Source organism: Chrysemys picta, chromosome 2 (assembly GCF_011386835.1).
Source record: "Chrysemys picta bellii isolate R12L10 chromosome 2, ASM1138683v2, whole genome shotgun sequence".
Lineage (NCBI taxonomy): Eukaryota > Metazoa > Chordata > Testudines > Emydidae > Chrysemys > Chrysemys picta.
Window position 1 is genome coordinate 280,810,798 of NC_088792.1, and position 25,800 is coordinate 280,836,597.

At 43.3% G+C, this 25,800-nt stretch overlaps 1 protein-coding gene across 7 annotated transcripts in view; it reads right to left on the reverse strand.

The window, feature by feature from the left end:
* Nucleotides 1-25,800, reverse strand: part of AGO2 (argonaute RISC catalytic component 2) — a 123,854-nt gene that overhangs the window by 59,815 nt on the left and 38,239 nt on the right. For 2 of the 7 annotated variants that reach the window (XM_008165141.4, XM_065586278.1), the window contains exons 2-4: nt 20,133-20,328; nt 16,309-16,429; nt 7,116-7,300 (exon numbers count right to left, since the gene is read on the reverse strand). In XM_008165141.4, the coding sequence (XP_008163363.1) occupies nt 7,116-7,300; nt 16,309-16,429; nt 20,133-20,328 (502 nt within the window). Of the gene's footprint in view, nt 1-47; nt 6,914-7,115; nt 7,301-16,308; nt 16,430-19,561; nt 19,626-20,132; nt 20,329-25,800 lie in introns of those variants that run through there. The other 5 variants (XM_065586279.1, XM_005291045.4, XM_005291044.5 and 2 more) reach the window with 5 other exon arrangements.

Here is a 25,800-nt window from a genome sequence, read left to right on the forward strand (position 1 = left end):
TAGGTCCTTTAGGGCTAACCCAAGCTACACAGCTGGGGATCCCTTACTTATGCTTAGAAGTCTTGCCCCCTCCTTGAAGTCCATGCAGCATAGGGATAACAATTTCTTCTTGCTGGGGATTTTTATTCCCTTCTGCCAGAGCTCAAGCTGATGGGACGAGTCTTTCTGCACATCTCCTCTACTTGGGTATGGAGGGAGCAATCAACAAAGTTGTCTGTCCACTGATGTTCCACAATGGCTTGTCTGGTGTCTATCGGCCTTCTTTTATTGGAAAGGAGAGGACACCTCTTGGGGTAAACTAGTATTTCATACTTGGCAATGCTTCCCTCCTGACTGGGGGAGGGTCTACATTCTAGAGCAAACACTTTTATGTGGTTACAGAGCAAACAGTACATGAGGTGCAGATGTTATAATAGGATTAATACATGCAGCATCCTACAAGCATTTCATAAAATCTAAACACCTCTTTATAGCTCTAATATCTATTTTAGCAATACTAATGCAGAGGTGAGCCAGACTGGTTTCCAGCATTGCTTCTGTTAGTGTTCAGTGAGGCCTAGGCATCTCGGCATGAGCAAGCATCTAGGGTCTGCCAGCGACAGGTCTGGTTCAGCTCTCCACTCACCGAAAGAGCCATTCACTGGACTTGGTCTTCACCAAGAACTGCTATTTCTCTAATCTCTGCTGTTGAGTTCCCTCTCTCCAACCATCATCTGATCAGCCTTGCCCATCGGTCCATCCCTTCCCCCAGGCCCTCAGCCTTTCTGTAATTTCCAGTCCATCAGCATTGAACTTCTCATCTGCTCTCAGACTTTTCCCTCCTGCCTTCTCTTCCTTTTTTTTCTTTCTTTCTTGTCAATTCTCTCCATGCTTCACTCTCCTCCACTCTTAATTGGTTTGCTCCTCCATACCATCACAAGGTTTGCCCTGCCAACCTCCAGCTCTGGCTCACCTCGAACATCTGCTTCCTCTGCTCCTATCTTTGCAATAAGTGCCTCTTATGGAAGTCCCGTGACCAGGCTGCCTTCCTCTGATACAAATTCATTCTCTCCTCCTTCTGTTCTGCCATCTTCCTAGCTCAACAACTCTACTACTCCAACTTAAATGAATCCCACACCCACAACCTCAGCTACCTTTGACTCACTCTTCAAAATTGTCCCCTCCTTTTGCCTCCACTTCTCCCGCTACACAAGATCTTGCCCATTTTTTCCTCAGGAGAACACAACCTTCCCCCTCCTCTCCACTTCCCACAATTCTCCTCCTTCTACCTGTCACAGATGGAGAAGTTATTCATCTTGTGCAGTAACTGGGGTTCTTTGAGATGTGTCTCTTTGTGGGTGCTCCACTTCAGGTGCACCTGCACCTTCGATCAGAGATTTTTGGTAATGGTGCCCATTCAGACTGCGCAAGTGCCCTACACATCCATGTGTCCTGCATCGAGGCTTTATGGGGCTGCAGAGAAGAACCACTGCAAGATCCCCCAAGGGAGACTCCAAAGCAGAGAGGAAGGAGGGTGGGTAGTGGAGCACCCACAGAGACACACATCTTGAAGCACTCCAGTTACTGCACAAGGGGAGTAATTTTTCCTTCTTTAAGTAGTTCCCTTGTGGGTGCTCCACTTCAGGGGATTCCCCAGCAATACCCCCAAGGAATCAGGAGGTTCAGAGCACAGCCCAATACAGAAGAGAGAACTGCATTGCCTACAGCAGCATCTTATCTTGCTGCCGGCACCAAGGCATAATGATTACAAGAAGTATGAACAGAGGACCAAGGTGCCACTCTACAGACATCTGCAGCCAGCACATCCTTAAGTAAGGCTACAGATGTATATAGTGCTTGTGTGGAATGTGCGATCACTCAAAGGGGGTTGAACATCAGATCTTAATACAACTGGAGATCCACTTAGATAAACTCGGTTTCAAAATTACTGAACCCTTATTTCTGTCCGCAAGAGATACCAATGGTCTGGGAGATTTTCTAAATGGTTTGGTTCTATCTAGGTAAAAGGCTAATACCCTCCTGACATCTAGGGTTTCGAATATGGCTTCTTGACTAGTCCATTGTGGTTCTCAGGAAAAAAACCAGGAGATGAATGGTTTGATTAATATGACATTCTGAGCGCATCTTAGATAAATTTTTTGGACGGGCCTATAGCAACACTTTCTCTCTGGTGAATACTATAAAAGTGGGAGTTTTGCCATTAAAGCCCCCAATTCTCTGACCCTTCGAGCAGAAATGATAGCTACCAAAAAGGCTGTCTTCATTGATAAATCCAATAAAAAACACGTAGCTAGAGGCTCAAAAGGATGTTTCATAAGGCAATTAAGGACTAGGTACAGGTCCCACCTAGAAGCAGGATCTCTGATTGGTGGGGAGATATTTGACAAACCTCTTAGGAATCTTGGTGTAGTTAGGTAAGTAAAGATGAACCCCTGCCCTGCGGTGTATGAAAAGCTGTTATTGCCACTAAGAGAGCCCTAATGGAATTCACAGACCTGATGCGTTCAGTTTGAACAGTTAATCCAATATCCTAGGAAGAGAACAGTGGGTCAACAAAATCTCATGACTGTTACATCAAAGATGATAATATTTCCATTTCTGGAGGCAAGTATTTCTTGTTAGATTCTTTTCTACTATTTAATAAAACATGTTGCACCTCTGACTAATAAGATATCTCTATTCCCAAGAACCACTGAAAAACTATATTTGGAGTCTCAGAATCTGTAGGTTGGAGTAGAGTGTTGAACCTCCACCCTGAGTCAATAACCAAGGACTCAGCAGTTGAAGACATTCTCTTACTGTTACTTGAGGACTGCCCTGATTCTTTGAGATGAGATTTGCTAGTACAAGAAATCTGCTGGAAGGGAAGTATGCTCTGACTGTCACTGCATCCAGGGAAGCTCCTATGAAGTCCAAACGCTGGAATGGAGTCAAAACAGACTTTTCAAAGTTGATTTGAAGGCCCGGGCTTGTGAAATTGATGTCATCTTTGCTGACACCAACACTTCCTGATAAAATCTGACCCTGATCAATCAATCACCCAGGTATGGGAAAACGATTATACTCAAATGATGTAGGTGGGCAGCAACTATTGCCAGAATCTTTGAGAATACCCTTGGGGCTGAAAGAGAGCACCCTGCATTGGTCATGCACATTCTTGATTAAAAAACTAAGAAACCTGTTGTGTGAAGGGTGAATAGCCACATAAACATATGCCTCTTGTAGGTCGAGTCACAAATCAGTCTTCTAATTCTGTTTCTTTAGAATTTTAATGAGGGAATTAATGCTGCAAGGGTCAACATCCTGAATTTCTGCTGTTTTACTTATCTGTTTAGAGATCTGAGATGTAAAATTGGTCTCCACCTTCCATTCTTTTTGGGAATCAGGAAATAATTTAAACAGAATTCACTTCTCTTGTGCTGGACAGGAACTGGTTCTACTGCTCCTAAACGCAGCCACCTCTTATGAGAATAATTGATGTAACCAGATTTTGAGACTTCCAAAACCCATTTGTCTGAGGTCATTCTCCCATGCAGCCTGAAAACAGAAGAGGCAACTTCCAAAAGGAGGCAGGGGAGTAAGATGTTGCAGCTGCACAACCTTGTCAACTGCATGGTTGAGACTCTTCAACCAAATCATCAAAAAACTATCGCTTGGAGGACATGGATGGCTCAGAAGATGTAGGTGAAGGAGGTTTCTTTCTTGAGTATCTTGGTCTCTTGGCCATAGGTTTAGATGGTCTATCTATGATAAGTTAAATATGGGGCTGGGCATACTTTTTGTGCTGCCTCTCGTCTTATTTACAGGAGTAAAAATTCTGAGGGAGCACAGCATGTCTTTTGCATCCTTTAAAGTATGGAGCAATGTATTTGTCAAGTTGGCAAAGAGCTTGTAGCCATCAAAGGGGAGGCTTTTGATGATACTCAATCTCTCTTGGGAAACCTGACAGTTGCAATCAAGACACTCTCCTCATGATTACTGCAGTGCATATAGACTGTGCTGCAGTATCTGCAGTGTCAAAGTAGTGATGTCTTTGCCAGGAGCCGACCCTCTTGAATAATAGCCTTAAACTGGTCATGATGTTCCTCTGGCAGGTGCTCAATAAAACTAAATTTGTGGTAATTTAAATATTCATATTTAGCCACAAACACCTGATCGTTTGCTCTTCTGAGCTGAAATGTGGTTGAAATGTGGGATTTGCAACCAAAAAGATTGAACTGCCGGTTGTCCTTACTGTACAGAATGGACTTTAAGCTATGTTGTCTGCTTCGTTCATTAATGGTTTTCACTACCAGAGAATTCAAAGCTGGAAGAGAAAATAAGAACTCCAATTCCCTGATGGGGACATAATACTTTTTATCCTCTCTCTTGCAGGTAGAGATCTGCCAGTCTTAGTGGGCTCCATAAGAGCTTCATTGACTGAAATGGCAATTCTCATAGATATTGAGGTTTGCAAAATAACTAGGAGTTTATGGTGGACTCCTAAACCTCCTCTAAGGAAATCTGAAGCATTTCAGCAGTTCACTTCATCAGTTTCTGAAACTGATTGAAGTTATCTGCCACATAAAGTGGTGGGAGGCATGACACATGAAGAGGAGGAAATATTAGTGAGAGGCATCATCTCTTTATCCACCCTGGCTTCTCCTCCTCTGGCATACGTGGAGGCATGCACCTATGATCCTGCCACATAGGTGTCATCTGAAGAGTATCCTCCTGTATATACATCAGTGTAGGAGGGAGAGCAGTGTTTCTTAGAATAGACAGGGGAATCCTGCACCGAAATTTGAGAATCTGAGGAGTCCTCTTCCCCATACTCCAAGAGAGGGGACAGCTGTTTAGCTTGTAGAGTAGACGAGGGCGGATATCGTACTCAAGGTGATAGAGGGGTCAGTGACAGAGTCTTGATGCTGATAATCCTCCAGCACTCGTTAATAGAGGAGACTCCAGTTCCAAAGAAATTATCATGTCCTTAGGGTACCTAAATTCTTGTGGTACCAATGGTATCAAAGATGGTAGCAAGTGAGAACCTGCAGAGGATGGCTTTGGTCCCCATGCAGTTAGTACCAAGCGCTTGGCATGGAAGCAAGTCAGCTCAGATTTCATCAGTACTGTAGGTCGCTGAGCAATTTTGGTACTGTTGACCTGCATGTTACCGGTATCAGGTGTTGTTCTGCAGCAGGCTTAGAACTCTTCTCAACAGCATCTCTGCCATTCTGGGTATGAGTACCCAAACTTGCTACCAAGCCTGTCTTAGACAAATTCCTCTATGCCTTTGTGGTACCAGCATCCCTTAGAGCCCACATGGAACTTCCTTAGGACCTGAGATCTCTATAGCCTTCTTGTGCATTGGTGACCGAGATTTGAAGATGTACTCCTTACCTTCTTCTGCTTAGCAGCAGATGTCAATGAGGATTTTGGTACCATAGATGTACTTGGTGCCGCAGTACCATCTACATCTCTAGTAGTCTCTGGTGACTGAGATCTTGATGTAGACAGGGCACTAGTGGTACTGGGAGGTCTATGTACAGGGGGTATTGAAAGCTGGTCATAATCATTAGGAGTTTAAACTTGATATTCCTATTCCCCCTCCCATCCCCCAAATCTACCCTTGAAGGAAGTGCAGACCTTGCACTTACAGGGGATATGAGTAACACCCAAACAGTGGATGCACTGGGAATGTCTATCATTGATCAGAATAGCCTCATGGTAGGAGAGGCACCTCTTGAATCCCGGGGAGCTTGGCATTCCTAAGTAAAATAATGAAAAAATAATTCCTAAAAGGGGAAACTATAAACTAACTAGAGATATGAATAAAAATCTTTTTATTTTATGATTTTTTTAAAAGAAAAAAAACCCCAAGGGAACAACAGTTTCAACAACAATAAATGCTATAAGGTAACTGAGGGTGGTTCACCCATGCAGCCCCATATAGCCTTGGCATGGGGCATGTGGATGTGCGAGGCACATGCGCAAGCCAAATAGGCACAACTACCAAAAATCTCCGATCAAAGGCACAAACTTACCTCAAGTGCAGCACCCACAGGGACACTACTTGAAGAAGAAAAAAAGTTTCTCATCTGCTCCCATCCTCTAACCCATCCACTTGCCCAAGTAACTCCACCCCATCCCTGCCAGCTCCTACCACACACTTGTTATATTTTCAAATAAGCACCTTTGTGCTTCCTTTTATACTGCTCCTCAAGCTGGGGTGGAGCACCTCATCAATATCCACAAAGCTATTTCCCTATTCTCCTTAAAAATTTCCTTTGCCATGATACCCATAAAAAAAACCACAGTTGACAACAGTTGGGCTGCTGGTGCACTCATACCATTGCCTATCATACGGACCCATATCATTTCACCGTACTCCCTCATCAGTCTGCATCCATCATCTCATCTGATACTTAGACTGTAAGCTCTTTAGGGAAGGGACCCTCTTTTTTTTTTTTCTCTGTTTGTATAGCACCTAGCAGAATGGGATGCTGGTCCATGAATAGAATGGGCTGCTAGGTGCTATGGGAATACAAAATAAATAAATGAATAAAAAACCCAACAACATACACATGTAGGGAGACTCAAAAAATCAGCAATGCCACTGTGCTGGCAGACCTGGACCTCTCCTCATTCCACAATCCCTTTCCTGCCTTCTCCAGGTCAAGGACCTGCAATAGGGCAAGAACATTCAGACAGTGGTGTGGTAAAAGGCTTTATAGCACTGCTATGACTGCAAATGCTATGGGTTCAAAGCTTGCTGGGCGGGGAAGTTTTAAATTTTGCACAAGCCAAAGCACCACGTAAAAATGCAAGGAAAGCAGGGTGAGTATTTCCTCAGTCCTGATATGTGCAGAAGGGGAAAGAGTCTGTACAGAATTAGGGGAAGGAGGCTTGTAGTCTTAGGTACTGGGTACTAGAAGTTCACAAGGCCAGTCCAAAAGCAACAGTACTGCTACTTTCACGGTTAGCTCCCTGCACATGAAGAGACCTGCTGCAACAGAAACAGAGAGTTGCTGCTGTCATGGCTGTTCTTTAAAATACACATTAAAATTAGAATAACCGTTTAAACCATTCAAATAATAAGATAATTTTATAAAAGACCCTCAAGGTGTTTCCCTCACCTCATGGAAGGCAAATGCCTCATCACTACATCCAGTGCCTGGATAGTTTCAAAAGGAACACTTGGCAGCCGACCAGAAAGAGCATCATGTAAAGCCTGCAGACTCACACAGGACATCCATTTTATAGCCACCTTAAATATTCTGTCCTTCCCTTCTCCTGGAAGTGTGACCTCCAACTCCACCTGCAACAATAGGAAAACAAAACAAGATGATTCTTTCCATTTAAAGACACGAAAAGCAGGGGAGATGAAAGGGGCATAGAGTTGCTTTGCGTAGCAATCTAACACTTTGAAGAGAGCACAAAAAGAAAAAGATGTAAGAGGGGAAGTGTGGAGAAACACTATCTATTAGTTTACATATTCTTACTACAATTATTATTTCCATGAATGTGCTTTCCACCTCCCACCCCTTTAAGGCAATATTACATTTTGGCAGTGCTCTTATATCAAATGGACAGTCCCACTGGGAACATGATGGTCTGATTGCAGATATAAAGACACATATTGATGTAATACTTGTAGGAGTCAGATATTGTATAAGCAGAATTGAGCCTGGTCTGTTGTCATCATCGGCTCAGGATTCATAACTCTCCGTTCAAACTTTCCCTTCCAACGTACTGCTTATATTGTTACTGGTAATCCATTTTAAATGACGTGAAAAAGAATTCAGAAACTGTCTTCCAGAACATTATTCTTAATAAGATTTGTAAATTAGCAAAGAATAAAGCCAACTTAAGTGGTAGGGCTATTAATATGTATGTAGAAAGAGGGGACAAGGATATTTCTTTCACATATGATTAATTTGGGACTTCTTGTTTAGACTTCAGAGTAGCAGCCGTGTTAGTCTGTATCCGCAAAAAGAACAGGAGTACTTGTGGCACCTTAGAGACTAACAAATTTATTAGAGCATAAGCTTTCGTGGACTACAGCCCACTTCTTCGGATGCATCCGAAAACTTATGCTCTAATAAATTTGTTAGTCTCTAAGGTGCCACAAGTACTCCTGTTCTTCTTGTTTAGACTGCCACACTCAGGTCAAGTTTAAAAAAGGAATGTGAGGATGTGCGCGCACACACACACACACACACACACACACTTTTTTCCTAACTAAATTTAAGAGTCAGGATTGTTCTTTATTTTTCTACTTTTTATTATACATTGCAAAGACATATCTGATGAAAGAGAGGTTCTTAACCTTTGTAACTACAATTACAGCTTCTTGAAATTATGCTTTTGTTTCCATTTTAGTAGCTCCCAGAAGTCCCAATCAAGTTCAGAGCTCTCACTGTGCTGGATGCTAAACAAAAAACATTAGAAGATGGTCTCTGCCTTAAGGAGCTTACAATTTCAACGTAAACAAAAGGCATCGAGTGGATTTAACAGGCAATTGGAGGGGTAAGGTTAACAGTGATAGAACCAGTTAGTTGCGTATATTAGCTGTGACGATTAGCTTGTTTCAGTCAAAAAACTGTAAGTAAAAATAAAGCAGAAATGTCAGTAATTCTTACTGGACAGCGCCCTAGCCATTATCAGTTGGGAATGTATCATAGGCAATTTTAAACTATACTACTATCTTCTGCCTCTGCACTCCTCCCAGAATAGCATTATACATGAGATAATTTGGCTTGTGGAATGAACTGTATTACTCAGAAGTGGACAATAGGAAATGGAGCCTTTCATCTCTAGGTCACCAGTTTGAATCAAGCCCAGACTGGTAATTCTCTACTGATGAAATATGCACATAAAGATTTAGGTTTCCAACAGCCATAGGCTGAGAGTTTCTTATGAGGGTTCTCCCCCCCCCCAAAAAAAAAACTTCCATCAAAATGTCTCCTCCTTACATGCAAAGTACAAAGGCTAAAAGATCATATAGAGGAAGAGAGTTAGGGTATGTCTACACTGCAAATTAAACACCTGCAGCTGGCCCACATCAGCTGACTCGGACTCACAGGGCTCAACTACAGGGCTGTTTAATTGCTGTGTATGTGTTTGGACCTGGGCTAGACCCCAGGCTTTTGGAGCCCACAAGTGGTAAGGATCTCAGAACATGGGTTCCAGTCCAAGCCCAAACATTTACACCACACTTAAACAGCCCTGTAGCCTGAGTCCCACAAGCTCGAGTCAGCTGACACTGGGCAGCTATGGGTGTTTAATTTGCAGTGTAGCATACTCCTAGTGTTGACTAGCTGACTCTAACTGTATATTTCCATACTTTTTTCACCCTTTTATTATAACCTTGACTTATTGGATACCAGAAACAATGAAAGTGATAATCATAACTTATCTGACCATGATTATTTTTTATACTATTCTTTCAACAGAAGACTTGTTATGTCCATTTCTTTTTATCAGGTTTCAATTTACAAAGCCCCTCATCTGTGATTGGTTCTTAATCTTTTTACAAACTTGACTACTTGTATTGCAGTAACTTTGATTCCTTGAAATAAAAAGGATACGTGATTCAAGTGTTTGTATTCCAGTAACCACAAAGCCTATTCTGTGATACAGCCTAATTTAGGTAGCTACCTTACAGTCTTTATTTCTTTAGGTCACGTATTTGAGTCACTCTATATATTATTAAAAAATATGAACCCAAAAATCCTAACATGTAAAAAAACAGCTATTTTAAAAGACTACTATTAAAGGTAAAGCCTTGTAAAAGAGGATGTGATAGACGAATAGAAGCCAAACTCAGACCTGATATAAGTAAACACAGGTGCAATGAGTTACTGATTTACACCAGATTTGGCCCAAAATTTTTACTACTGAATCCAGACCCATTTGAAAAAGATCCAAGCACACTCGTCCCTAAAATATGTAGGGTTTTAAATCCAGCGTACTCAAGTTATTTTCTTCACAGAGGGTCTTGTCTGAATCAGATGTAACAAAAGGTTGTGGACATAGCCTGTCGAGACTTTTCAGAAAATGACTGACCATAGGGTGGCTAAGACAGATTGTCCCTCTGCACCTGGATGGAAGGCTGAAATGGCCGCCAGGTTAACCCTTATTGATGACCCTTATTGGAGAGCCCCTGCAGTTTGAGATGGAGGAGGTAGTCCAATATAAGCGGTATAGCACTGAGTGTCAGGGATGAATGATGTTGCGCCATCCAGATTGAAAATCTCTTCCATTTGGCAAGGTAGGTAGCCCTGGTGGAGTCCGAAGGCAGAAGCTCAGTGAACTTTTGCATAGCCTCACAGATGTTATAATTGTATCTGCTCACCACCACATGATGGTTAGCAATACAGAGCTGCAACCCCCCAGTTGAGTATATTTTCCTCCCCCAAAAGTCCAATTTCTTGGCCTCATGGTTCTTGGGAGAGGGCCCCTGGAAGCTCTGTCGCTCACTCTGATTAGCAGCATCAACTACCAGGGAGTCTGGCTGGGGGTGTTCATACAAGTGTTCATACCCACGCGAGGGAACAAAGTACCTCCACTTGTATCTTTTGGCGGTTGGCGGCAGCAAGGACGGGGTTTACTGCAGAGTCTTGGTGGCATCGCTAATTGTTTTGATCTGCAGCAGCACGATATGGGATGGCCCAGGAGGGGAGAGAATATCGACCATTTGGTCGGCTTCCTCCACCACCTCCTCCATTTTGATATTCAGGTTCTGGGCCACCCGTCTCAGCAACTGCTGAAGGACCCTACTGTCCTCTAAGGCCAGAGTAGTCGAGGTACCCACCACTGATTCATCTGATGATGAAGAGGATGAGAAGGTGGCCAGTACTGGGGTCTGTTCACTGCTCTCAGCCCCACAGGAGTCCCGCGGGGCAAGGAGCAACAGTGCCGGGACCGCAACTGGCGATAGGATGGCGGCCGGGAACACTGCCGAGGTCAGCGCCACAGCCGGCGCTGCTGTCGGTGAACCTGAGACTGAGGCCACTGATGCAGATTTGGAACCCTGGCTTTGATGATAGGCCCAGGGTGTCCAGAAGGGCCACTGAGGAGCCTGCCACTGGCCCTGCCAGGGAGCCGGGTAGGGATATTGATCACAGCGGGAGCGGGATCTTCTCCTCCTACTAGAGCGTGAGGACTCCACTTCCGACTCCGAGGTTGCTGATTGTGATAACCAGGGAGGAGCAGAGTATGGTGCCGGGGAATGGTGCCAACTTGGGGACTGGAGCAGCTCTCCTGCAGAGACCCCCGGTGCTGCAGGCCAATGCAATGGGGATGGCCTCATGGCAGACATCATCGCTGGCTTACCTACAGAATGTACCAGGCTTGGGATCAGTGTGGGTAAGGGTGGCGCCATGAGTACCAACAGGTCCACTGCCACCTTGAACACCTCCGGTGTCGAGGGGAGCTGTATGTCCTCGCGGCGGCAGCCTGGTGAGTGGCGCGGATCCGGACTTGATTGGACCCCTCCTGGGGCAGGAGTCAACGGGATCCCAGCCAATGGAGTGCCCAATGGGGGCTTGCTGGTTAAATGGTCCTTAGACCTAGCTGGGGAGTGCCCTCTGTTCACCTTTTTCTTTTTACGGGGCACCAGAGAGTGAGAGCGGTGCCTCACCAATGCCTGCCTGTGGGCTGAGCCGGGGCAGTGCCGAGGGTCTCTGAGTCCTTCCTTGGCTCCGGTTCACACGTCAATGGTGCCAGCGTGCTGTGTACCAAGGATGCGGTGCTTGAGGCCGGGTCCGGCGCGGTGGGCTCCGACTGGGCCCCAAGTGCTGCTTCCATAAGGAAGACTCAGAGGCACTGCTCTCTGTCCTTAAGGGTCCTGGGGCGAAAACCCTTACAGATTTTACAGCAGTCTCTGAGATGCCCCTCTCCAAGCCACTTAAGGCACGGCGAAGGCAGGTCACTTCTTGGCATAAACCTGCCACAGTCCGAGCACGGTTTAAAGCCCGGTAACCGAGGCATACCCGGTGCTGAATAAAGACGTCAGGGGTAAAGACCCCTCCAAAGGAAACTTATAAGAAAACTATCTATCTACACTAACTATAAACTACTCTATTGCTAAATGCAACTATGTACATGAAGAGAGATACTGCAAAGCATGCGCTTGTTGAGGCAAGAGCGGTAGGGAGTTCCAGCTAGCCATCACAGGCTGTAAGAAGGAACCGAGGTGGGGTCAGGGCAGGGCCCTGTATTGGGCGCCATGAAGGTCCGACTCCAGGGGGCACCCAGGGCCACCCTACGGATACTGCTAAGGGAAAAATCTTCCGGCTGTTGTGCACATACCTGATTGGAATTGACATGAACAAGCACTCGAAGAAGAACAGAGTAAAGCAGGACACGATTCTGACTCAGGTCACGTGGCTGTAAGAAGGAACTAGAGAGACGTTGACTCACACTACCTCTTATACTCTTGGTCAGGAGCCCAAGGAGAGCTGGTGCGGGCCAACGGACACTTCTTTGAAGAATTTCCTGACTCGGGAGCCTGGCGTGCATGTGTACTGATGTATGGAACACACACACACACACACTTTAATTATCCTGAAGCAAACACTTAATATATACACCAACAGGTTTCAACTGAACTTGGATCAATTTAGCTTAATGTGCTAACTTCTCAAACTAAATCTGTTTAAGCATGATTTAAACTGGCTTATGTGTGTTTATATTAGAGGTTTCTTCCAGAATAATCAAATCAATTTATTTACCCCCGTGCAATTTTTCTATTATAGACAAAGTTTTACATAAGATAGGAGAAACATTAAAGAAAAAAGTCCCTAAACTCTGTCTTGGTCCACACCTTGGTCTTTGTTGGGAAGAAGAGGAGAGTTAATTTAAGGTTTTTGTCTAATTGTGAGCCAATTATATACATAAAACAACTTTGCTCAGAACACACACACTCTGCAGGAGATTAAAACATTCTGCCATTAGCCCTTTGTAAACTATCAGAAAGAATCCCCCGGCAGCTCCACACGAGGGTCTGAAGGCAGAAGCTCAGTGAACTTTTGCATAGACTCACAGGTGTTATAATTGTATCTGCTAATGACTGCGAGGCGGTGGAGGGGGGGCTGGTGGGGGCAGGGAAATCCCCCTGCAGCTGCCAGCGGGGGGAATCCCCCGGCAGCTCCCTAGCCGCCATGGGGGGGATGGAGGGGTGAGGGACAACGACGGGACAACAATCCCCTGGCAGCTCCCCAGCCGAGGAGGGAATCCTTAATTGCTGCTGTCGTCGAGGGAATCTGCCGGAACTCCCCAGTCCGCAAGTGCTGGGGACCCCCAGATCTCCCCAGTCCCCAGGGGTGGTGGGGGATACCCATAAATTCCCCAGACACCAGGGGCGGGGCAAGGGGGAGAGGGGAATTCCCCTGTAGCTCACTAGCCACTGCAAGCAGCAGAGGAACCCCCACAGCTCCGCTGCCTGGGGGGGAAATCTCCCAGAGCTCCCCAGTCAGCGAGGGATCCCCCGCAGCTCCCCAGCCGCCACAGGCAGGGGTACCTCCCAGCCATGGGGCAGGAGCCACAGCTCCCAGCCACAGCAGGGCAGGGTGCTTGACTCTCCTCCCTCCCCATTTTGTCATGGATAGTTTTAGTAAAAGTCACAGACAGGTCATGGCTTCCGTGAATTTTTGTTAATTGCCAGTGACCTGTCTGTGACTTTTACTAAAAATGTCCATGAGAAAATTGTAGCCTTAACTATCAGTTGCTGAGGTTAACTAACTCCAGCTGTTTGATTTACAGCAATAACTCCCTCTATGTTATCTAACAAAACTTTTAAATAAGTTAGCTGTTGGGTAGAACCCTAGTGTAACGGGGGACACTCACCTCTTGTAAGTGCCTCTTAGAGGCTGGGTGTGATACTACAGAACTTTTCCTGCTCCTGGTGCCCCCTGTAGGTTGTCAACCTCGTTAGGCAGTTCTTCAGTGCCTCTTCGCTCCAGCCAACTCACAGAGTCAAAATGAATGAACCCCTTCCGGTGTAGCCAAGAGTTCAATGAACTGTTGGTCCTCACCAGGGTCTTCAGCCCCGTCTCGTGGCTCTTTATATCCCACCCCTCACTCGGGTTTCTAAACAAGCTTTGTACCCTTCTCAGGGCTTAGGTCACTTCCCCAGTGGCTGGTGAGGGAACCCAGGCCCACCCACTATTCCAGTTTTCAACCCAGGGACCCTGTAAACAGCAGCCATGTACAGTACTGCTTCTTTTAATCCCATCAATTAGTTGCTGCTGTCTTCCTTGGGCCTCTTCCCATCTAGTCTCTAACTCTAAGGTAGTGACTGGAGGTAGAGATTTCAGGTCCTCTCTCTCCAGTAAAGGCAGCCAGTCAAGCTCCTGTGGCCAGAGCAGCACACCCTTCCTCACCCTTCTGGTCCCAGCCAGGAACTGATCACCTCAGGTCCTGCAGCTCCTTTTATCTCAGCCTACTGGGCTCTGATTTTATGCTTCTTTGCAGCCTTTCTTGGTAGGCCTGGAGGACCCACCTTTGCTGCTCCTTCCTGGGGGGAAGAGGTGGATATAGTAGGATTGCTGGGCCTCCAATAGGGTGCCACAAAGGGCCAGGTACACCCCTCACACCTGGATACTTCTTCCAAATTCTAATTACAGTATTCACTTTGAAGCAAACACTGGAATTAAAGTTCCAAAACTATTTCCGCTATACCTCCCCATTTTCATTCTCACAGCTTTTGAGGCATTTTTCATGCTTAGTTTTTAACTAAAACCAAAGTTTTCGAGTGCAGGAATTTGAGGTCAGTTGTTGCAAATGTGTGCTCTGGGGAAAGGTAGAGCAAGAATTCTGAGGATCTGCCAGTTGCGTCTTCCCCTGGCAGCTGCAATTGAGACTTTCCCCATTTTGAGAGGAATATCATCTCTACCCAGAATGCCAGGTCTGACCTCAACTCCTATACAGTTGAACAGAAGGAAACCCATAGGAATGGCAAGTCTAGATGAAAGATAAATATGTTTCCTGCTGAGAAATTGTTGCCACACTTAATTCCCTCCACATATCATTTAATACAGACGGATTTTAGAATTTAAAGCATCAAGAGTAGGGCTCCCTTTCACAAACATGTATGATGACAGTCCCTGCCCTGAAGAGCTTACTCGAGATATAAAATGTAATTAAGACCATTTTAAAAAAAACTAAAAAACTAAAAAAAAAAACCTAAGCTCAATGCAAAATATCTAGGTTAATTCAATACTGAGGTTACAGTAAAACAAAAAGTAAAGAACTCAGAGATTCAACACCAGCATTAGCTTATCCACCAGACATGTGTGTGGTATTTTCTATTTGTTTTTCTGGTTAAATGCATAGTTTAAAATATTTCTATTTGTCATAGAATGGACACTAGAAAATATACAAGTTGGGCAATACTGCTGTTGCAAATTAACTTTTGCAGTATAGGCTTCAATAGGACTTGCCAAACCCCTGAAGACAGCTTTAGAAATTAGAACTACATTTGCTGAAAATACTTTAGAGATTCTTGCTTGAGTTAAATTCTGTAGGAACACAGAAGATATCTTCTAAGAAGTAAACAGATACCAAATTCTTCACTTACAAAATGTAAGAGTCTATTGGTCTCTGAGAATCTTAAATCCTCAGAGTTTTCTTAGATATTAGTTTATGGTTAAGTAATAACTATTCGATAAGATAGGGGCACAATACAATCTTTTCTGTAGCATACTTATTTGATACCATTATACAAATGCCTATTTTATGGTAATGACTAGAGGTCTGGTTGAGCTAGGTACTGTACAAAACACATTGTAAGAGACAGCTAGAGACAGTACGGTTTAGCGTATAGAACACTGGACTGGTGCTCAGGAAGCCCCAAGTTCTATTCCTAATTCTGCCACTGATCTGCTGTCTGACCTTGAGCAACTCACTTCATCTCTCCAAACCTCTGTTTCCCTTCTCACCCTTTGTCTATCTTGTCTATTTAAACTGTAAGCAACCTCTTCAGGGTCTCTCACTGAGAATTTGTACAGTGTCTAGCACAGTGAAGCCCTAATATTAGTTGGAGCCTCTGAGCACTACCATAATACCAGTAATTAATAATAAGATTGTCCCTACCCTGAAGAGCTTGCATTCTAAATGGACAAGTATTATAATATGAACTCAGACCACAGACACAGTGTCAGTTATTTTATCTGGAATTTGTGTCAGAATGCCCTAATAAGACTGGTCTTTGTCTAGAGATTTACTCTAAGTATAAAATCACTTGGTACCTGAAAGGCTTGAAGTCACAATGTGAGATGCCATTATATTACAACCTCTGGCTAGAAACTTATTTTTAAAACTTACTTTATCCCTCCCAATAGGAAGTGGCATAGCTGTATATAGGTTTTTTCTTCCATCAAATACTGGTTTACGATCCCCAAAGATCTGTGTTTTAAAGTGCTGGACCATATGCTCAACTATTTCTCTGAAAATATAAAGAAAATTAAGTTATCACATAATTTGAACAGAGTACCAAAAGAACCCCAATATGTTTATGTAATCAAAAGGAAACAAAAATACTGGCTATTACATGAAGGGTTATCAACAGCTAAGCACGAAAGATCAGATTTATTTAATCATCTGAGGAGATTTTATGCAAAGAAAATTTCATAGAACAAACGGTTTCTGTTTTTTGGGACTACTAAATTTGATCCTGGTTTCTCATTGGAAAGTTTATAGCCCCAGTGTTTTACCTACAGTTTATTCTATGCAAATAGAACACGTACGTAATATAAGCTGCTCTTCTCCATGGCTCTCATCTGCAGAACAGGACTGATGGGCTAGGCAGCAGGACAGCACAGGGAAAGGAGGAATTTAGGAGAGGGATAGATGATCCAATGATTTGGGGCTGTGCACAATGCATACACCAAATTCCTCTGCATCACACTCAAATAACAATCTTGACTCTCACCTCTACTCCTGGGGGAATTCTGCGCCACTGTGCATGGGCTGAATTTATTTCCCCCGCAGATTTATTTGCTTCCCCGCAGAAAAAATAACTTCCTGATGGGGAAGCAAAGAGAAGTCACAAGAGCGGTCATGCAACCCTCCTAGGCAGTATGTTTTGGGTGCCCAGGGCAGCCGGCAGAGAGGTAAATCACTGTGGGGCAGAGGAAGACCCAGCTGGTGGCTCCTACCCTGTGCAGGGCTTAGCTGCTAGTCCCGGCTGGGCTGGGGAGGACGGGACTTCCTCTTCCCCTGCATGGCATCCGGGGCTGTATCAGACCCACCCCCAGATTTCTCCCCCAGCTGTAGGAAGCTCTGTGAACTCTCCCCCACCCCTGCACTGATCGCTCCTCAGCTGCAGGGGGAGGGATCACTGTACAGGGAGCTGCTCTCCCATCTGCCCAACCCCCGTGCATCCAGACCCCCTCATACCCAGACCCTCCCACTGAGCCTCCCCGCCACACTCAGACCCCCCCCCCCCCCCGCTGAGCCCCAACCACTTTCACCTGGACTCCCCTGCAGAGTCCCATTACCACTGCACCCAGACCCCCCCCCCAGCCCCTATGGATCCAGATTCCCCCCCACACCCGAATCCCCCACTGAGCCACCTACACCCAGATTGCCCCACACAGAACCTTCTCAATCCACACCTGGATCCCCCCACACTAAGCTCCTCTACATTTGGATCCTGCCTTGCTTAACCTGCCTGCCCACACCTGGTGCACTTGGCACAGAGGAGCATGGCTCTGGGGTGTTTCTGGGGCAAGCTTGGACCTTGCACTGTGTCAGGGTTGGGTGTAGCATCCCCACTGGAGTCTGTGTTCCGGGGGAAGCTGCACAGTGATCTCCCACCTCTGTGTAGTCAGTGGCCTGTGCTCCCCAATACCATGCTGGAGCCTCCACATTTATTTGACAAATAAAATTTGCAGAATTTTAAAATATTGTGCGCAGAATTTTTAATTTTTTTGGCACAGAATGCCCTCAGGAATAGGTGAGCTCGTACTTTTTCGTGTAACAACAACAGCGTTTACCAGTACATATAACTATTAAGACTACAAATTAAAGTGTGATTGGAATTATAGGTTGTGTATTAGAATATGATGCAGAGGAATTTGGAATGTGTATTGTAGCTGGTTATATGTTAGATATGCAAATGAGTTTGTAGTGGAATTTGTAGTCTATTGGAATTGTTCTATTCTCAGATGCCAACATCTGAGTTTAAATCTCCTGAAGGACATCACTGCGGCTATAAATGCATTTAATCTGAAATCCATGAGGCACTTCATCTTGAAAATCTAGTTAACATGGGAGGTACATACTAGAGTGGTATGTGCCAGTACAAAACCGTAAGACAGAAGTCTGAGCGTGTTTAAAGTAGTGTGAAGAATGAATATTGCCTTAATTGGTGACATTTCATAAATTCAGATTTTTTTTTTTAAGGCAAGAAGGGACCATTTTTATCATCAAGTCGGACCTCCATAACATAGACAATAAAACCGCACTCAATAATTTCAGCTTCAAGCCTGTAACTTCTAAGTGAGCTATAACATATTGTTTTAGAAAGATAACCACTTTGATTCCTCTCATCTCCTCCAAACAGATCCTCTTAGATTTAAATACTTCAATAGAGAATCCACTACATTACTTGGTAAATTGTTCTGATGGTTAATAACACTCACTATTACAATTTTATGCCTTATGAATTTCTCCAACTTCATCTTCCAATCATCTTTCGCAATGGTGTTCATGGGATTTGGGATTGAGCAATATTAACTGTAAGCAAATTAAGTTTTCTGTTTGAGTTTGAAGTAAAAAATTCAGACTGCACTAGGTTTGTAAATCAATTTTTCTCTTCCCACACTGCATTGGGAAAACAGATATAGCATGGAATTATGAAAACCACAAATAGGATCATTTCCAGTAAATGGCGTCTCTTTATCCAGGTTCTTACAATGGCCTTCATCACCATATCATAATGGCTACAGACGAGTTAAGGCCAATCTGGGCAAACAATTATATGTATTCAACTTTATACTGGTAAGCAACTACCTATTGTGAACATGATTTGCCCTGATCTGCACTGAAGTGGTCACCATTACATCAGTTAACAAGACTCTTCATAATTTTTAAACAAACCTCCACTTAGATTTTTTTCAAGTACTCTCTTATATTGATGCAACTCTATTGAAATTAATAGAGTTGCACTGGTGGAAGAAGAGAAATTGGCCCAATGGAATTACTACATTGATGATCTTAGCCCATTATGTTTGTTTTTAAGTTAAATCCAATTTTTAAAATGTTTTTAAAATATTACATTTCAAAATAATCCAACAGAGCAGGAAGATGAAGTATAGAACAACTATTTGTGTTCCATGCATGTTAAATACAGTTAGGTTAAAAAAAAAAAGTCTACATTTGTAAGTTATACTTTCACAATAAAGAGCCTGCACTACATTACTTGTAATAGGGGAACTGAAAAATACTATTTCTCTTGCTTCCCTGGCCATCAGTAATTTGCAAAATTGATCCATACCTTTTTGGCCTTGCTATCGGTATTCATTTGCATATCTTCCATTAATACAGAAGATGACGAAGGAGGGTAATTTCTTACCTGTTATAATTTAGTTTCTCCAAAGTCCTCTTATACCAGCACAGACAAATGGGTTTACTTCCCCCTGTCAGTAGGTGAAGACAGGAAAACAAGTTGTTGGTAATATCACCTCCCCTTTTAAGGGGCTTGCTAGCTGACTCCACTTAGTTATGAACTAAGCAGTAAACAACAATGATCAAATTCACAGTTTGTGTAAACTGGCGTAACTCCACTCAAGCTAATGGAGTTGTGCCTGCCTATGCCACCAGTAATTTTGGATCAAAAGCTGAAAACTTCACTCAAAATAAGCTACAACCACCAAAAAAGTCAGGTGGGATTTCTAGGTTGGTATAGGAAGACTTGGAGAAACCAAATTAACAGAAATAATGCTTGCTGATGGATATCACAAAGCGGATGTATTCAAATGGGAAGATATTAACACATCTGATGAACAACAAAGATATCCATGTCCCCAAGTGCCCTATGTGAAAGCTTGTACAGGACCCTAGCTTCTAAAAGTTCCTCTTTTTTAAAAGTGTAAATGGAGGAAAAACAAATAAAACTGGGGGAATGCAAAGCATAATGATATTACCGGTTAACTCTTCTAGGGCATTTCTCTGGCTTTATATCCAATTCATAATGGTAGATATCAATTTTAGGAATGTCCATTTCAAAGAAGTTGGCCTGTAGTTTGATTGTTCTTCCAGAAGTACCAAAATCTGGTCGAGGAGGAGGTTTAAAGGCATATCCCTGTATTGGTGGTGGCAATGGTGGAGGAGGTGCAAGTACTGAAAGAGAAAAAAAAAAAAAGCACAAAGTAAAATATCATCACAAAAATTATCCACATTAGGTATATGCAGTGAGAAGAGTAACACACGCAAGCTTCTATACCATTTTATAAATGCATTTTTGAACCTAGTCTTCACTCCTTGCTTTTTTTTTAAAAATATTGATTTAACAGATGAAAACCTATGTCCTGGGCTGGAAGCCAGCAGACCTTGACTCACCTGTTCCCTAACTGATGTTAACTACTCTGTATACTTCACAACCCTTTTTATTGAGCAAGGCCACAGGAAGTAGGTTACCATTCTGTCCTTTTATAGGTGAGTTAACGCAGCACCTGGGAAGCTGAACAACAACTTCTTTAAGAGCTGGAACTAGGATCCAGTTGTCTAATATGGAGGACCTAAAGCTCATTACTTAGCCACAATGCTCCTCACAAAATTAGTATGCTAAGGGCTTGGCTATGAGTTACAGCGCAATAAAGGAGCCCCAGGTGCACTAGCTCACTACTCGTCCACACTGGCAAGGCACGTAGAGTGCTCTGACTCCATGGCTACAGCGCTGCTGGTACGCCACCTTGGCGAGTGGAATAACATTTGCTGCACCCCCGCTGGAGCGCCACGGTGCCAGTGTGGACGAGGTGTTGCGTTACTGTGCTCTGATCAGTTTCCGGCAACTTCCCATAATCCCCTTAAGTCAAGTGGCCACTCTTCTAATTGTTTTGAACTCGCTGTAGGAATGCGGATATGCCGTTTGAAAGCTCCATTTCTGACAGCCGGTTGCTTATCTGCTCACAGCCAGATAAGTGTGCTCCGAGACAGATTAGTGTGGAATGCTGTGTGTGAGAGAGAGAGGCGGGGGGGGAGGTGTCTGCTGCTGTCTGAACTTACAAGACAGCATGCTGACATGCTTTCAGCCCCCCAAAAACCCACTCTCTCTCCCCCCACCTACACATAACACACTCCCTGTCACACTCCACCCCCATTTGAAAAGCACATTGCCATCACTTGCATGCTGGGATAGCTGCCGTTAATGCACTGTTCCCAATGCCGCTGCAAGTGCCGCAAATGTGGCCATGCTAGTGCGCAAGCAGCTGTCAGTGTGGACAGACTGCATCGCTTTCCCTAGTGTGCTCTCCAAAGGCGGGTTTAACTCACAGCGCTCTACATCTGCAAGTGTAGCCATGCACTTGCAGGTTGCAAAGGGGGATAGCTCAGTCGTTTGAGCATTGGCCTGCTAAACGCAGGGTTGAGTTCAATCCTTGAGGGGGCCACTTAGGGATCTGGGGAAAAATCAGTACTTGGTCCTGCTAGTGAAGGCAGGGGCTGGACTCGATGACCTTTTGGGGTCCCTTCCAGTTCTAGGAGATAGGTATATCTCCATATATATAAAAATAATTCTGGCATTTCCTGGCTTCTAATGTGACATTGGACAAGTCACTTAAATCTAAACCTTTAAAAGGAGATTTAGGCAACTAAATCAGGCAGAGTGCTGAGCGCAGCAATGCCTAAATACCTTTAAAAATCTGGGCCTTAAAGCAAAATTTTCAGGAGGTAGCCACTGTGTGCTCCTCATTTTCTGGGTGTCGGATTTGAGGCTCAAAAGACCTAATTTTCAGATGCACAGAACACAACTCCTACTGGAGTTAGTGTAAATTGAGGTTACTCAGCACCTCTGAAAAACAATTAGGCCACAAGTGTCTCCGTCACTGAGGACCCAACATTAGCAAATTTTGGCCTTAATCTGTCTCGCAGCTCCTCAATTGTAAGAGGGGAATAACAGTACTTTCCTACTTCACAGGAGTGTTATGAAGATAAATTAAATTAATGTTTGAGACACCAGATACTGCGGTGATGAGCACAATACAAAAACCCAAGAGGATTTTTTTTTTTAAATGTATTTAGGTGCAGCTTTTGAGGCCATATATACAGTGATGAGGATAAGAAGAAATGAAGCAGAGATTCCTGTGAAAAAGATATGTGGTTGTGTAATCAAAGTTTCATAATGAATATATATGAGGGGGCATAATTAAGGTTACCCAGGCACAGAGAACAGAATCCGTCACTCTACATTTTTATAAGTTATTGTTTAATGAATTAGAAATAGCTTCCCTTTTTACTGTAGCATAAAAATGAAGACTGAAGAAAAAATAAGAAAGGTCATTGATTGAAGGAGATAAGGAACGTTTATCAAACAGCAGTTTTAGCCTGGGAAGCAGCTAACCTATATTTATTACATGAAAATAGATACAAATGGTTTAGCTTTACCACCAACAGATGGGAATTGACTTTTCTTTTGGGGAAAAAAAAGATTGAAAACTGTTGATTTAAAGACATTTTTTAGACTACCGCTTTAAATGAAGAATTTAAAACCAAGCCATCCTGTGCAAAATACACTACAATAATCCAGTCTGGAGTTGACAGGAAACCCAGCCATAAGAGAGCCCTAATTTAAGTACTAAAGTAAGCCAACTTTGATTAATAAGGTGCCAGTATACTGTCCCCAGTAAAAAGAGTTATTTATTATATTTCTTATGAAAAAACATAGAAAACAAATTTGACCTTTCTACAATAGTTCATCTAGTCTATGGAAACCAAAAAATTCACACCTATCAATGTCAAAGTGCTGTAGTTTCTGTGAAAAAGGGAAGTGACAGACACTAGAAAAGTGTTAGCTACATGGCCCATTTAAAAAGTCATAGGAAACTTCAAATTACATTATTCCACAAAAAACTGCCATAGAAAAATTGAACAGCACACAAATTACAATCAACATTTAGGAATTCTACTCTAACCCAAAAAATAGACTTTATGTAGATCTTTTCCCACCCCAATTAAAATGGAAATCCTGGTGCAACCTTAACTGTGGTGGCAATACCACTCCATCAGAATATTGTTGCGCAACATTAGAGTCAGGAGTAGAGTTAGTGGAACACAGTGGACTCATTTGGCCAAGAGGTTCCCAGTATACAGTGCCCCACAACACGAGCTTCTTTTAAATTTTCAAAATGCTCTAAAATCCACATGTATATGGAGATTAATACATCCTGACACAACAGCTTTCAGAGGTGTGAACTCATCCATTATCTTATTAGGTGTTCTCCTTCTCCCCACTCCGAAGTTTACCTTAGTCCCTGGTGTGGAATACTCATTTTCGAGACAATCTCATACCTTAAATTTGTGTCTTTAAACCCAGAAAGTACAGAGTTATTTTACCTTATTTTATTCCTTATTTTCTGATTTCCAGATGTTTAAATACTGGTGCCTTCGATATTCAGGGCACTGCTGGTCAACCATACCTCTGCATTAACTGTGGTTTTTGGCAATAAATTACTCCCATTTCTATTTAGTCATGACCTTAGTTCAATTAGAAAGGTTCCAAACTAGTTATGCCTAAGGGTTTGTCTACACAATGAAATTTATCTGAATAGTTATTGTGACAGATATGACAATTTCCTCTAACACCTGGGGCAAATCTTACTGAATTAAGTTAAACAGTATTCAGTTAATTATAAGTATTTTAGTTCAATATATTAAAAATGTAAATGCTGATGTATTATTGTGGAATCGTATGCAACTTCTTTAAGGGGGAGGCAGGACTAATGTAAACCCTGGCAACTGTTACCAGCTTCAAAGAACTCTCTGAAAGCAAGATCAAATTCTCAGTTGAGTAGGTTTCCTAGGAAATACTTGGGAGAAAGGGAATGCAAATTACCCATTTCTGGACCCATTTTTTGAAGCTATGCCCTGCGGGAAAAACCCATTATCTGCTAGTATCTGTTAGATGAGAAAAGATCAAAGGCCTGATCTACACTAGGAAATTAGGTCAGTATAACTATGTTGCTCAGGAATGTGAAAAATCCACACTCCTGAGCAATGCAGTTAAACCAGCCTAACCCCAGGTGTAGACAGTGCTAGGTTGATGGGAGAATCCTCCTGTTGACCTAGCTGCCACCTCTTGGAGAGGTGGAGTACCTACACTGATGGGAGAAACCCACCTGTCAGTATAGATAGTGTCTTCACTGTAGCGATGCAGCTGTGCTGCCGTAACAGTTTATGTGCAGACAAGCCCCAAGACTTGAACGAGAAAAAGAAGGAACTCTCAGATTCATGGGCATACTTGTTCTGAGCTAACAGCTATTATGAATTTGTGACAACAGAAAAAACCCTAGGTGGGGTCTGAAGGACTTTTCACTGGCCAGAGCCCTTATTGGAGTCAGGGAGCGATATCTGGAAATCTTATTAAACATGTGTGTAGATTCTTTTATTGTTTTTAATATGTTTTCTCTGTAATGCTTTTACTTTAAGAATAAATAAAAGCATAAGAATGGCCATACTGGGCCAACGATCCCTCTACCCCAGTATCTAGTGCTCCAGAGAGAATGAACATAACAGGTCAATTATCAAGTGATCCATCCCTTGTCATCCAGTCCCAGCTTCTGGCAGTCAGAGGTTAAGGGACACCCAGAGTTAGAGTGGCATCCCTGACCATCTTGACTGACCAGCCATTGATTGACCTATCCTCTGTGAACTTATCGAATTAGTTTTTGAACCCACTTACACTTTTGGCCTTCACAACATACCCTGGCAACGTGTTCCACAGACTGACTCTCTGCATTCTGTTTGTTTTAAACCTGTTGCCTATTAATTTCATTAGGTGACCCCTGGTTCTTGTGTTATGTGAACAGGCAAAAAACACGTCCTTATTCAGTTTCTCCACACCATTCATGATTTTATAGACCTCTATCACACCCGTCTTAGTCATCTCTTTTCCAAGCTGAATATTTGCAGTCTTTTTAATCTCTCCTCATATGGAAGCTGTTCCCTCTCCCTAATCATTTTGTTGCCCTTCTCTGTACCTTTTCCAATTCTAACATCTTTTTTAGATGGAATGACCAGAACTGCACACAGTATTCAGGGTGTGGACATATATAGTGGTATTATATTTTCTGTCTTATTATCTAGCCCCTTCCTAATGATTCCTAACATTGTTAGCTTTTTTGACTGCTGCTGCACATCGAGCAGATGTTTTCAGAAAGCCATCCATGACTCTAACCCCTCTTTCTTGAGTGGTAACAGCTAATTTAGACCCCATCATTTTGTATATATACAGTAGTTGGGATTAAGTTTTCCAATGTGCATTACTCTGCCTTTATCAACACTAAATTTCATGTGCCATTTTTGATGCCCAGCCACTCAGTTTTCTAAGATTCCTTTGTAACTTCACAGGCAGCTTTGGACTATCTTGGGTAATTGTGTACTGTCTGCAAACTTTGCCACCTCAATGTTTACCCTTTTTCCAGATTATTCATGAATATGTTGAACAGCACTGGTCCCAGTACAAATCCTTGAGGGATCCCACTATTTATCACTCTTCACTGTAACCTTTTTTAAGTTAAATGCTCCTGCAGTGGGTGTCCTTGTCATTCCCCACACCCCCAATAAGGATGTTAAATTTAATTACATTATGATCACTAC